The 13,261-nt window shown below is 35.5% G+C and overlaps 1 protein-coding gene across 2 annotated transcripts in view; it reads left to right on the top strand.

The window, feature by feature from the left end:
* Positions 1 to 7,666, top strand: part of LOC128554943 (DNA repair protein RAD50-like) — a 40,692-nt gene extending 33,026 nt beyond the window's left edge. The window contains exons 15-16 of one of the 2 annotated variants that reach the window (XM_053536279.1): positions 2,327 to 2,455; positions 5,229 to 7,666. In XM_053536279.1, coding sequence (XP_053392254.1) covers positions 2,327 to 2,455; positions 5,229 to 5,277 — 178 coding nt within the window. In that variant the 3' untranslated portion in view covers positions 5,278 to 7,666. Of the gene's footprint in view, positions 1 to 2,326; positions 2,456 to 5,228 lie in introns of those variants that run through there. The other variant, XM_053536280.1, reaches the window with a different exon arrangement.
* Positions 7,667 to 13,261: the final 5,595 nt, after the last annotated feature.

Raw genomic sequence — 13,261 nt, 5'->3', positions numbered from 1 at the left:
GTCACTTGGTTTAACATAGAAAAATCTTCAAAAATTTTCTAAAAATAAACCAGAAGGCCTAGAGCTTAGATATTTCACATGTAGCATTGCCTAGTGGACCTCTGCAAAATTTGTTCAAATCATGACCCTCGGGGTCAAATTGACCCCGCCAAATGGGGTTACTTGATTGTACATAGAAAATCTTCAAAATTTTCTAAAGATAAACCAGAAGGCCTAGAGCTCTACAAAATTTGTTCAAATCATGACCCCCGGGGTCAAAATTGACCCCGCCCCAGGGGTTACTTGATTTTACATAGGAAAATCTTCAAAAAAAATCTAAAAATAAACCAGAAGGCCTAGAGCTTAGATATTTGACATGTAGCATTGCCTAGTGGACCTCTACAAAATTTCTTCTAATCATGACCCCCGGGGTCAATTTTGACCACACCCCAGGGGTCACTTGATTTTACATAGGAAAATCTTCAAAAATTTTCTAAAAATAAACCAGAAGGCCTAGAGCTTAGATATTTGACATATAGCATTGCCTAGTAGACTTCTACAAAGTTTGTTCAAATCATGACCCCCCAGGGTAAAATTGGCCCTGTCCCAGGGGTTACTTGATTGTACATTGGAAAATCTTCCAAAAAAATTCTAAAAATCATCAGTTTGACATTTGAAACATGTAGCTCATATTTCTCTGGTGAGCGATCCAGGGTCATCATGACCCTCTTGTTTGACTGTGGGAGAGGTTAATGAGTATAAAGAAATCTTTGGGTTAAGTACACCAGTTGTCTAACTATTGAGTACCTTATTAAAATGTTAATGATACAAAATGCATTTACTCACTTCATGTTACATGAATTATGTTTTACACAAGTTATGGCAAAACAAATAATGTTCATTAGATTTGATTGTTTTCTACATTTTTCCTTATTTTTCTTTACCCAAATACATTTTTGATTGTCTTCGATTGAAATCCGAGTTATTAGATCAAGTTCTGTTTGATGTTTTTTCATTACAGGAAGTTTGCACCTACTAGTATATATATAAACAAGATGATTTGTAATTGATTTGTATCAATTTGTAACCAAGGCAAGCTATTAGCGATATCAAATACAGGTTACACTGTCATCACCTTATGCTAATATACAAAATGACACATTTAAAAACATTGGAAAACATTTTTGCACATTATTATGAATATGGGTTTGACAAAATGAATTTATGAAGGTTGGGGGTCTTTCTTTTAACTTTTCAGCTCACCTGAACCAAGGGTTCAGGATGAGCTATCTGTATAGGTAGATGGTCAGGCATCAGTCATCCTGCGTCCATCTACAATTTGCTTAAACATTATCTTCTCTGAAACTTTACCAAACTAGGTCCGTAGCATCCTGGCAAGGTCCCCTCTCAAAATTGTTCAGATGAGGACACTTGGCCAGCTAGAAATAGAAAAACAAATTCTCATGAACTGGTCAATGGATCTTCATCAAACTTGGTCTGTAGCATAATTGTAAGGTCCTGTCTCAACTTTGTTCCAATGGGGGCACTTGGCCTTTTTAGGGGCAGCTAGAGCTAAAAACAGAAAAAAAACTTTTAACAACTTCTTCTCATGAACTACTTACTGGATCCTCGTCAAAACTGATTTGTAGCATGTTTGTAAGGTTCTCTCAGTTTTATCCAAAAAGGGGCATTTTTCCATCTGTTTTAAGAGCTTCTAAGGTTTAAAAAAAGATACCTGTAAACATTTCTCATAAACAGCTTGATGGATCTTCATCAGATTTGGTCTGTTGCATCATTGTAAGGTCCTCTCTCAGTTTTGTTCATATAGAGGCACTTGGTCCCTTTAAGGGACCATAAGAGCTAAAAACAAAAGAACCTTTAAACAACTTCTTCTCATAAACAATTTGATTGATTTCCATCAAACTTGGTATGTAGAATCATTTTAAGGTCCTTCCTCTCTCCCTCAAATTTGTTCAAACGGGGGCACTTGACCTGTTTTATGTTTTTGTATGCTAAACACAGACATTACCTTTCATGATTTAGTGTGTCATAAGTGTATTCAAGGTCAAATAGTTGAAACCAAGTGAGCAACTTAGGGCCACTATTACCCTCTTTTATTTATTTGTCATAATTTTTTTTTTTACTATTCAAATAGTTGAACAATATTCAGATATTCCTGTGATGAAGGTTTATTCAAATATTTATTGCCATCCCTAGTAAAAAAAAGGCATTAATATATAGATTTTTTTCAATGCCCCCTTTTACTATAAAAAGAAAGAAAAGGCTTGAAAAACTTAATTAATGTTGCTTTGATAGGCACACCTAATGCAGATACCCTGTTTTCCAGGATCATTAAAGGTCGTATGCACCAAAGAAATTTCCAGCTTGTGATTATCACCCACGACGAAGACTTTGTGGAGTTGCTTGGTAGATCAGAATATGTGGACAAGTTCATCAGAGTGGGGAAAAATCAATTGTTAGTGATACATTACTTTTACATTACTTTCTGGTTGTTAGTGATACATTACTTTTACATTACTTTCTGCTGGAGAAATTTGAATTTTAAGTAGTTTGCTGATTAAAGTATTCCTGTTGTTGAGTGAAAATATTGGTTAATATTTATAGCTGGAAATCTAGTCTTCTTCCTTGATGCGGTATGAAGTATTTACTGCATTGACAAAGTTTTGTTTAATTATAAAAAGCTTAATACCGTATAAGTACTTTTTTCTGCGGGAACTTTATTTCTGCGGAAGACAACAAGACCGCAGATTTAAAATCCGCAGAAAATTTTGTCCTGACATGCCGTGTTACGATGATACAAACCGCCACTGTAATCCGGTTAAGTATAAGACAATGTCCGATAACGTTATCGGCTTTGTCCCACATGTAGCCGAAGGCCGACGAAGCAAGTTTAAAAAATTTAGTAGTAACAATAATATTATAGAACTGTTTTGTTATTGTTTTGCTGTTGAATAAACATAATAAAACCATCAAATTTGTTGTGATTTTCATTCACTATTGAGCAGTCAGCTGCCAGTTTCAATTTTATTAGCTCATCGGATTTTTTGAAAAAAAATGATGAGTTATTGTCATCACTTGAGCGGTTGTCGGCGTAGGCTTCTGCGTCGGCGTTGCCTGGTTAAGTTTTATGTTTAGGTCAGCTTTTCTCCTAAACTATCAAAGCTATTGCTTTGAAACTTGGAATACTTGTTCACCATCATAAGCTGACCCAGTATAGCAAGAAACATAACTCCATCTTGCTGTTTGCAAGATTTATGGCCCCTTTTGTACTTAGAAAATATCAGATTTCTTGGTTAAGTTTTATGTTTAGGTCAACTTTTCTCCTAAACTATCAAAGCTATTGCTTTGAAACTTGGAATACTTGTTCACCATCATAAGCTGACCCAGTATAGCAAGAAACATAACTCCATCTTGCTTTTTGCAAGATTTATGGCCCCTTTTGTACTTAGAAAATATCAGATTTCTTGGTTAAGTTTTATGTTTAGGTCAACTTTTCTCCTAAACTTTCAAAGCTATTGCTTTGAAACTTGGAATACTTGTTCACCATCATAAGCAGACCCTGTACATCAAGAAACATAACTCCATCTTGCTTTTTGCAAGATTTATGGCCCCTTTTGGACTTAGAAAATGTCAGATTTCTTGGTTAAGTTTTATGTTTAGGTCAACTTTTTCTCTTAAACTATCAAAGCTATTGCTTTGAAACTTGCAACACTTGTTCACCATCATAAGCTGACCCTGTACAGCAAGCATCATAACTCCATCCTGCTTTTTGCAATAATTATTGCCCCTTTTGGACTTAGAAAATCATTTTCTTGGTTGAGTATTATGTTTAAGGAAACTTTTCTCATAAACTATCAAAGCTATTGCTTTAAAACTTGCAACAGTTTTTCACCATCATAAGTGGACACTGTACATCAAGAAACATAACTCTATCCTGCTTTTTGCAAGAATGATGGCCCTTTTTAGACTTAGAAATCATGGGTAGGACAATATTTCTATTATACAAAAAAATCAGATGAGCGTCAGCACCCGCAAGGCGGTGCTCTTGTTAAATTATGTGATAAACACAATCCATTGTATCCTTTGTGTCTATTGTTAACTGATCCGTCTGGTGATGGTCACATTTGCCATTATTTGTATGGGGCTTGAAAAAGGCGTGATTAACAAAAATATCATACCGTTACAATGCACAGATGAGAATGTTTGCAAAAGCATTTTCTTGTCTGTTTGGCATGACTGTATTTATAAAATGACTGTTTTTTCATGCGTTTTTATTTAACACTCAACATTATGTGATGATGACGATGTCACATTAGTATTCGTCAACTTTTAATGAGTTTTATTTTCAATCCGGAAGCCAGCATAACTGTCAAAATAACAACAAAAAACGTACCTGTCTATTTGAAATTAGTGAAACAAACGGTGAATACCAGCAGAAATAAATCCAATCAACGTGAGAAGGAAGGCACCGCAGAAATAAAGTACGCAGAAATTAATACCACCTTTATTTTTGAAAAAATCGCAGAATTTTAAGCCCTCAGAAATAAGTACTTATACGGTACATGTTTAAAAAATTTGTTAGTTTGACACCCCAAGTGCAGATCAGTTTCATTTATGTTGATCTATAGTGATGTAAAGGGACCAGGTTTTTAGGTCAGAAAACCAGTGTCTCAAAAATGCCGTCTTGCAGATGATAATTTCTAAGATTGAGCAAAGAAAGATGCTTGAGGTTATAGACTGGTCCACACTGTAAACCCAAAGCTCAAGGTTAAAGGACTGAGTTTGGAGACCAGTCTAAAAATCTATCTATGATTGGCTGCTTCTGGACACAATCTTGAATTTGACCAATGGGAAGGTCGCATTTTGAGACTGGTCTCCAAACTCAGTTTTATAACCTCGGATCCTGGTGTCTGTGATCCAGTTGTAAACCAACAGACTGGTCACAAGTTCCTGCTGCTATTCTTTAATTTCAGTTACTGACATTCTTTCAGATGTGACTTTAAACAGAAGTTTCTTGTACCATAAAGTATCATATTTGTACGTTGGTCAATGGTATCAGCCCATACATTTATGTTGTAAATGTATTATTATAAATATAATTAAATTGTATTTAGCCACCACTGGGTTCTGTAATTTTTGCCGTTAGATATATTAAAATTTCTTGTCAGAAGGACTTTTACATAAGAAAGAATAACTTTTTCTGTAATATATATTTTTCCTTTTCATAGTGGATGTTCCAGGCTTAAAAGTACAGAGGTTGCTGAACTTAGCAGATGAATTCAGTATTAGATGAACAATATAAATACAGCTTATTAGTGGACCAAACATTTTATTTCACGATGATATGAACTGAAGTGTATTGCATTTAAAAAGTGATTTGATAGACAGGAACATTGAGTTTGCACTGCGTATATATAGCCTGAAATGTCATAAGAAGTTGTGTTCATTATTATTGATACTATACATTTATATTGTATGTTCAAGGTAAATTGTCGGACTTTGAACAAATGTAATGTAAATAAATGAATCGCGCCATGAGAAAACCAGCATAGTGCGTATGCAACCAGCATGGATCCAGGTCAGGATCCATGCTGTTCACTAAAGGTATCTCTAATTCCAATAGGCTTTGAAAGCGAACAGCATGGATCCTGACCAGACTGCGTGGAAGACGCAGGCTGGTCTGGATCCATGCTGGTCGCAAACGCACTATGTTGGTTTTCTCATGGCGCGGCTCAAATGTGTGTACATTTAAGGTAGTGGACCCCTATTTTCCTTCGATTATGTATTTTCTGTTTACAGTTTCCTATATTCTTTGCTCATTTTGAAGAGTAAGTTTTCATGGATACCAAAATTGAATACGATGATAATTCGTCTGATAGAAATTGCCTGTTATCATTATTGTTCAAGCATCTTAAGGTGCTTAATCAGACATTACCACTTAAAGTTGTAAGTTCTGTGAAGCTTGTTTATCTAGTATGGTTACACAAATAGAACATAATCTGTGTATAATGGTAAAATTAGCATCTATTTACTCTATTTTAAGGGACCTCTGAGTTTCTGACTTCGAATAAACTGTCCCTCTTCCCTTTTGGTTTGAAACCCCACAGAAGATTCTAAACTTCTTTCTTTTGAGGAACCCACACAGGGATGGCTAAAGGGTCAATGGTTCTACCCAGGTGTCTGCTCATGCCTGAAATATTTGCTTTGAACTAGAAAGTTGCCATATGACCTGCTATTTTGATGATATGTCTTAATTACATTTTAATGAAAATTTGAAAAAATGCTTCATTCTGACAAACTGTAAGAAAATTTGAGTTCAGGGGTCTTCTTTTATTATCATAGGCATATTTCTTGAAAAAAATAACAGCTTATAGACCTGTGCATTGCATTTGATCATATAACATGAGAACCTTTTAGTTTTATAAATCTGAGTGATTTAGGCTAACATTATGAAAACTTGATCCAGATTTTTCAGTCAGTCTTTCAAAAACGCATGCACACTTCTTTGCAGTTTCCCCCCAGCATACATGTATGCTAAAGTAATATAGAGTTAAATCGAATTCTACTGCAAAAAAAAGAAAAAAGTTTTTTGTTGATCATGCACAGCAGCCTAAAATGCTTGAGTTTTACTTATGATTTAATAAATTTTGTAATGTTGGTGCATTTGTGTTCATGGTTATTTATATTATGCATTATACATGTAGATTCTTTTATTGTTAGTGATATTTTATTGAACTTACTTTATTCCTTTTGCTTATTGCATCATTGGAATAGCATTTGGTGATTTGGAGAAGTCTTGGCCTATTTGATGGTGCTCATTTTCAGAATTTTATTTTATTTTATTTAGTTTTATTTTCATTTTATTTGTTGAAGAATATTTTCCCTTACGAGATAGATAATACATGATAATGTAGATTAAATATGTTTATGTCTCATTAGTATCACAATTTATTAACCAGAAACCTTTCATTGTGGTCAAATTTGTACCTGGTGTAGTTAAACCTGTGCTTAACAACTACCTGTGAACAAAGACCACCCGAGTCTAAAGACCGCTCCACTCATTTTCAATTTCAACATTTACAATTTATTTATAACCTAGTCTACCAATAAAAGCTAAGTTTTGGCTCACCCAGGGGTGGCCTGTATGGGCAGGTTTGACAGAATATAATGCTGGTCATGATTTATGCTTGTTTATGATTTGTTCTTCAAACTATTTGCAATTATAAGTAAATTAATAACTTTGCAAATATTACCCAATCTGTCATTGGAAGCTACATATAATTACTAGACCATTATCCAGAATTTTACTAAAATAGGGGAAGGGTAAGGTGAAGAAATTTATTTTTACTTATCATATTCTATTTCTCAGATTTGATTGTAGGCCTTTCCTGTATAAAAACATGACAAACTAAAATTAAGAAACAAAATATACATAGATTGTCAGATATAAAAACAGATTATAAAACCATAAAAGTATTTACTGAAATAAAACTCTTTTTTAATTCTAGAAAAGACTGTTCTATTTTTTTTTAGAAAATAAAAAGAGATTCAGACGGCATTGAAACAAGGGAGCAGGCAGTAGTAATAACCAAGCATTTCAGTATGCCAACAGTGACTGTTCATTTAGCTTCCATGAAATAAGCAAGAACATACAAGATACATGTTGTCTTGAAAATATGCATCCATAGTCAAGAGAATGTAACTGGTACATCAAAATTAAATGTGTAGATAATATTCCCACCTTAGGTGTAGTATAATTTCTTTATCAGGGTTTGAAGCTTATTTAGATTGGGTTTTATCCTATTAAATCATGACTAATCCATAAACTGCAGCATTCCATTACATAAAGACATCTTTGTACTTTTGGAAAGATATTTTGTTACTTGTTTTGATGTTTACCAAAACAAATTTGTTAAAGATTCAATGTTTTGTTTGGATTGAGTAATTTCCTGGTCTGTTTTTACCCAAGATTTTTTTTTCAGTCTTTTAAAATAATCTTTGTTCCCTTAAGTATTGAATTTTAACAGAAAGGTTTGGTGAACTGATTTTCTAGCAGGATTGTATCATGCATACTGAATTGTCTCGTTTTAGTTTACCTGAACCAGAGGTTCAAAGATGAGCTGTGGAGCTGTGTGTGGCATCAGTCATTGATCTCTCCTTTGGAACTTTCTTAGCGGAATTTCACCAGAGCTATAAAAACATCTAAAACATTATGTTAGAATAAGAATAATTTTTCAAGGAACTTGACTTTTGTGTTTGTCTGAGGATAGTGAAAACTTCTGTTGTTTTAGGCCTCCCAACCCTCCAAAAAGTACTGGGTGAGGGGGGCCTTTAAATTTGCCTTTGACTGTCCATCCACATGTCTGTACATATGTCTGTCTGAATTTGAGTAGTTCATATCTCATAAAGCATCCACTAAAGTTGTCCACTCTCTAACTTTAGCAGTTCTTATTCAGTGTGCATCAAACACGGCCACAATGTCTGGGCACAATATCTCGGCCATGTTCGAGAATCAGCTGGACTGTCCCAGAGTCTCTACGGTTGTGACCCTTGCATTACTAAAATTTGCCAAAATTGACAGTATCTGCTCCTTAGCTTGTGTAGTTCTTATCCAATGTTCATCAAACTGGGTCACAATGTTTTTGGCATAGTAGTTGGCTATGTTCGATAACCAGCAAAATTGTCACAGAGTGTTTGAAGGTATGGCTCTTGAATTACTAAAATTGCTAAACTCTCCACTCTTGGTCACAACTTTATTACAATGATCTCTGACAGGCTATATAACCAGCCCTATACAGGTGTGGGAGTATTTGTCAACATACCAGTTTAACTTATTTTTCTTTCACAAAAAAAAAAACGTAGTTGGGGAAACAACTCATCAAAACTTTCTGTACAAAACAGTTAGTCTTTAATAACTTCATGTTCACCAAACTTAGAATATTTATGGGCATATTATCTTGGCCAAGCTTGATAACCATGTTTCTAAAGACATGGCCCTTGAATTAGTTAAAATGGAGGAAAATTGCAGTAGTCTGCTCAATAAGTGAAATAAGTCATTTGCTGTAGCGGCGTATATTTAGAAAGTTAGCCCCGCTTGTTTGTTTTCTCTTAGATTTTTTATGCCCCCGAAGGGAGGTATATTAGTTTTCAACTGTATGTCCGTTCGTTCGTCACGTTAACTTTTTGCATAAAGGCACTTTACTCGCAAACCACTGCACCCAGGACCTTATAACTTCACATGCTGATAGTACTTATTGAGTACACAACCTCTACTGACTTTGGGGTCACCAGGTCAAAGGTCAAGGTCACAGGGGCCAATGTTGACTTTTTTGCATGAAGGCACTTTACTCGCAAACCACTGCACCCAGGACCTTCAAACTTCACATGCTAATAGTACTTATTGAGTACACGACCCCTACTGACTTTGGGGTCAAAGGTCAAGGTCAAAGAGGCAAATGTTAACTTTTTGCATGAAGGCACTTTACTCGTGAACCATTGCACCCAGGACCTTCAAACTTCACGTGCTGATAGTATTTATTGAGTACACGACCCCTACTGACTTTGGGGACCCCAGGTCAATGGTCAAGGTTACAGGGGCCAATGTTAACTTTTTGCATGAAGGCACTTTACTCGCGAAACACTGCACCCAGGACCTTCAAACTTCACATGCTGATAGTACTTATTGTGTACACGACTCCTACTGACTTTGGGGTCACCAGGTCAAATGTCAAGGTCACAGAGTCCAATGTTAACTTTTTGCATGAAGGCACTTTACTCGCGAACCACTGCACCCAGGACCTTCAAACTTCACAAACTGATAGTACTTATTGAGTACACGATACCTACTGACTTTGAGATCACCAGGTCAAAGGTCAAGGTCACAGAGGCCAATGTTAACTTTTTGCATGAAGACACTTTACTCGCGAACCACTGCACCCAGGACCTTCAAACTTCACATGCTAATAGAACTTATTGAGTACACGACCCCTATTGACTTTGGGGTCACCAGGTCAAAGGTGAAGGTCACCAGGTCAAAGGTCAAGGCTGTGCGGGGGCATTTGTCACCATTAGTGACAACTCTTGTTTATCTTTTAATTCTTGATGATGTAATCATGTTTTGCAGCATCCTTATCGACCACCCATGAGCCCAAAGACTATCAGTCCCATCCCATTACTTAATATTTTAGCTTACTTAATTTGCATTGTGAACAAGTAATATTTGACTGTACAGTGTGACAGTAAGTAGGGGAACCAGTATCCCATACTATCATAACTCCGGTTTATGTAAAGCGCAATATAGAGAGTATGCAGGTCCATCTATTTGGTTGTAATTGCAAAAAAAAATCCTATGATTGAACATGAAACAAAACGGAAAAACTAGTGCTTGTTTGTTTGATTTGGGCTTAACGTCGTTTTTCAACTATTTCAGTTATGTAACGGCGGGCAGTTAACCTAACCAGTGCTGCTGGATTCTGTTCCAGTACAAACCTGTTCTCCGCAAGTAACTGCCAACTTCCCCAAATGAAAAGAGGTGGAGGACGAATGATTTCAGATACAATGTCTTTTATGAAGTCGTCACGGAGAACATGCCACCCGTCCGGGGAACGAACTCCTGACCCCGCAATCCATAGATCTACGCTGTCCCTAATGTGCTAAGCGGGCGGGCTGGGGGAACCTAGTGTAATGTAGAGAATAAGCAGGTCTATTTTATTCTGATGCTGGATCTAAAACTTTGTCTACCAAAAGTTATTCACATTTGCTTAATTCGCTTACAGTTGTCACAATGTGAGTCTTAAGATAATTATAGTTATCTTTAAACCCTTGTCCGGAGTTATATAAGATTATGTATTTACCAAACGTAAGGTGCGTTTATTGCTAGTCAATTGTTTTTGTTAGTTATCATGAGACATCTTTGAAATCGGCAAGACAAAAACAATACAATATAAACTAGGTTTAAACAAAGGAAACTAAAAAAACTCCAAACAGTCAAGAACGTTCCAGCTAGCTCCCGTGAGTCATATTTTGGGCTGTATATGTTTTACATAGAGTTGACGTAGCGAAAAGTTTCAACAAAATATTTTCCTAAAGTATCAATGAATTTCATCGTAGCAATACCTTGTGGTCCCTCAACAGATGAGCAACTCGGTCAGTTCTGGTCTCTTTTTTGTAATCGTACATCTTTACGCCTTCAGCAGTACAAGAATAGTGCAAGACTATGAACCGCGACCGATCTCAGGGACAGACGAATGTTTTCTTAACTTGTTCTGAAGTATTTCGACCTCGCCTCTAAATCATATGGGGAAACTGTCAGATACATGTGGAAAACACCAACATAGGAACAATGTGTTCACTTTCTCTAGGTTTATAATAACTTGAAAGAGTCCGAGACGTGTGTTAACTGAAGAAAACAAGTCTAAGGTCACCCCTCTTCCACCTCTGATCCATGTTGAGAAGCTTATTGCTTGCGGAGGACAGGTAAATCAACTGGCCGCCGCATAAAACTGAGATAATGTTAAACAAAAAAAAAAACTTTGTCCTTTTCCAAATATTTTATTCCCGAACAAAATGGGGCAACTCGTCTTTTGTTGATGTATATTTTGTTAACACGACTACTATTGTCATAATGCCACTGCTACTATTTGTGAAAGGGATTAAGCTCTCAACGGGAGAGGAAATATTAAGGACCAGTCATAACAATGTGACAAACTAACCCTGATAAATAATCCCTCCGAACAGCTTCTGGTTGTATCTATATTCTGTCCGTAACATTTCGTCATTCTTTCATTCCTTCATTCGAAACATTATTGGCAGAAAGTTTTTAAAGAGAATTAATTTTAAAAGCTTAAACGTTTCGTAGAAGCATCCAGGAATATATGTGTTGTAATTTACCATCTTTGTTCTGTTTCTTGACTTTTACTGTGGTTTCATTAAATTCTTTCATATAAATCTACACAAACTTGCGTATCGCAGCCCAGTTATGAATCTGCGAGTCGAAAATATTTAAAGCTTAATCCTTATAATGCTGGACACGATTGATTCTGCCTTTGCAACCAGTGTAGATCATGATCAGCCTGCACATCCATTCAGTCTGATCATGATCTGCACTGTTCGCTATTCAGTCAGTATATTTTAGGTAAGCACCCCTTTTAACAGTTAATGGTACTGTCCAAATTGAAAGATGGACTAGTTCATTACAGGAATTTAGCCGGATAAGGGTTAATGCCAAAACATATATGTTTATCAAATACCTTTGTAGCGGTAGACACATTTATATACAATACTATAACAGAAAAGTATGGTATAAACAATTTTCTTGTTTAATATGATATTATTCCATGGTATCAATTTGACATACATAATCAAAATGTTAAGCAAATAAGTTAACTAATTTCATTTCTTTAAAATTGTATGTTAACTTTGCTAAATTAACAAAATTACATTTCTCTGCGTAGACTTCCTTATTGATTTGAATTTGTTGATATTAGGCCAACTACAATAATACCTAGGTAGACATGCTTTTCTCAAGTCATTGTAAATGAGCACACTAATAAAAAATGGTATTCTGTTTCAACTTGATTCATATTACATTTAGTACAAAAACGATGGTTTCTTTCAATATTTCTAAATCTGCTTCTTTAATAGCAAATTTTTGTGAGGAACACCTAAACCTTAATAATGCAGTACGATATTTCACATTATTAACACAAACTAGATATTTTTACTAACACAAATGACAAAACAGACGGTTTGGCGTATTCTTGTTAGGAATGCGTCAAAAGAACACGCAGACCAATAGCACATACAGTAACAATGTATTTGATTTAATCAAAATACAAGTAAAGTGTGAAATACTTGAATGCTTTATATCAGATAATGCATACCTTTTCATTTAAAGGGTTATTTCACCCTAAAGCCACATGGTCCTTTGTGTTGATTGCTTTTCATTGGCGGACGCCGACTATAATAACACTACCAGATAAAGATTTGATTTAAAATAAGTAAAAATTGTACATCCCAAAAAACAACTGTTTAAACTTTTTTCGAATTTAAATTCAAACTTAAACTTGACTTCATAACATACGCGCCAAGTTAACATAGCTTCTGATACAGGTCGTTGATTTTATTATATCTGTCAAACAACTTCGCAAATTCATAAACGATCCAAATGTAGCAACCGAGTTTCGAAAAACGCTGCTTTTGTGTTACTCATATATGGGTTCCTATGTCAGTGGAAGAGATAGAAGACGCTTAGTACAAGATC

Source organism: Mercenaria mercenaria, unplaced genomic scaffold, assembly GCF_021730395.1.
Source record: "Mercenaria mercenaria strain notata unplaced genomic scaffold, MADL_Memer_1 contig_890, whole genome shotgun sequence".
NCBI classification, from domain to species: Eukaryota; Metazoa; Mollusca; class Bivalvia; order Venerida; family Veneridae; genus Mercenaria; species Mercenaria mercenaria.
This window is presented reverse-complemented; position numbering and strand designations above follow the sequence as displayed.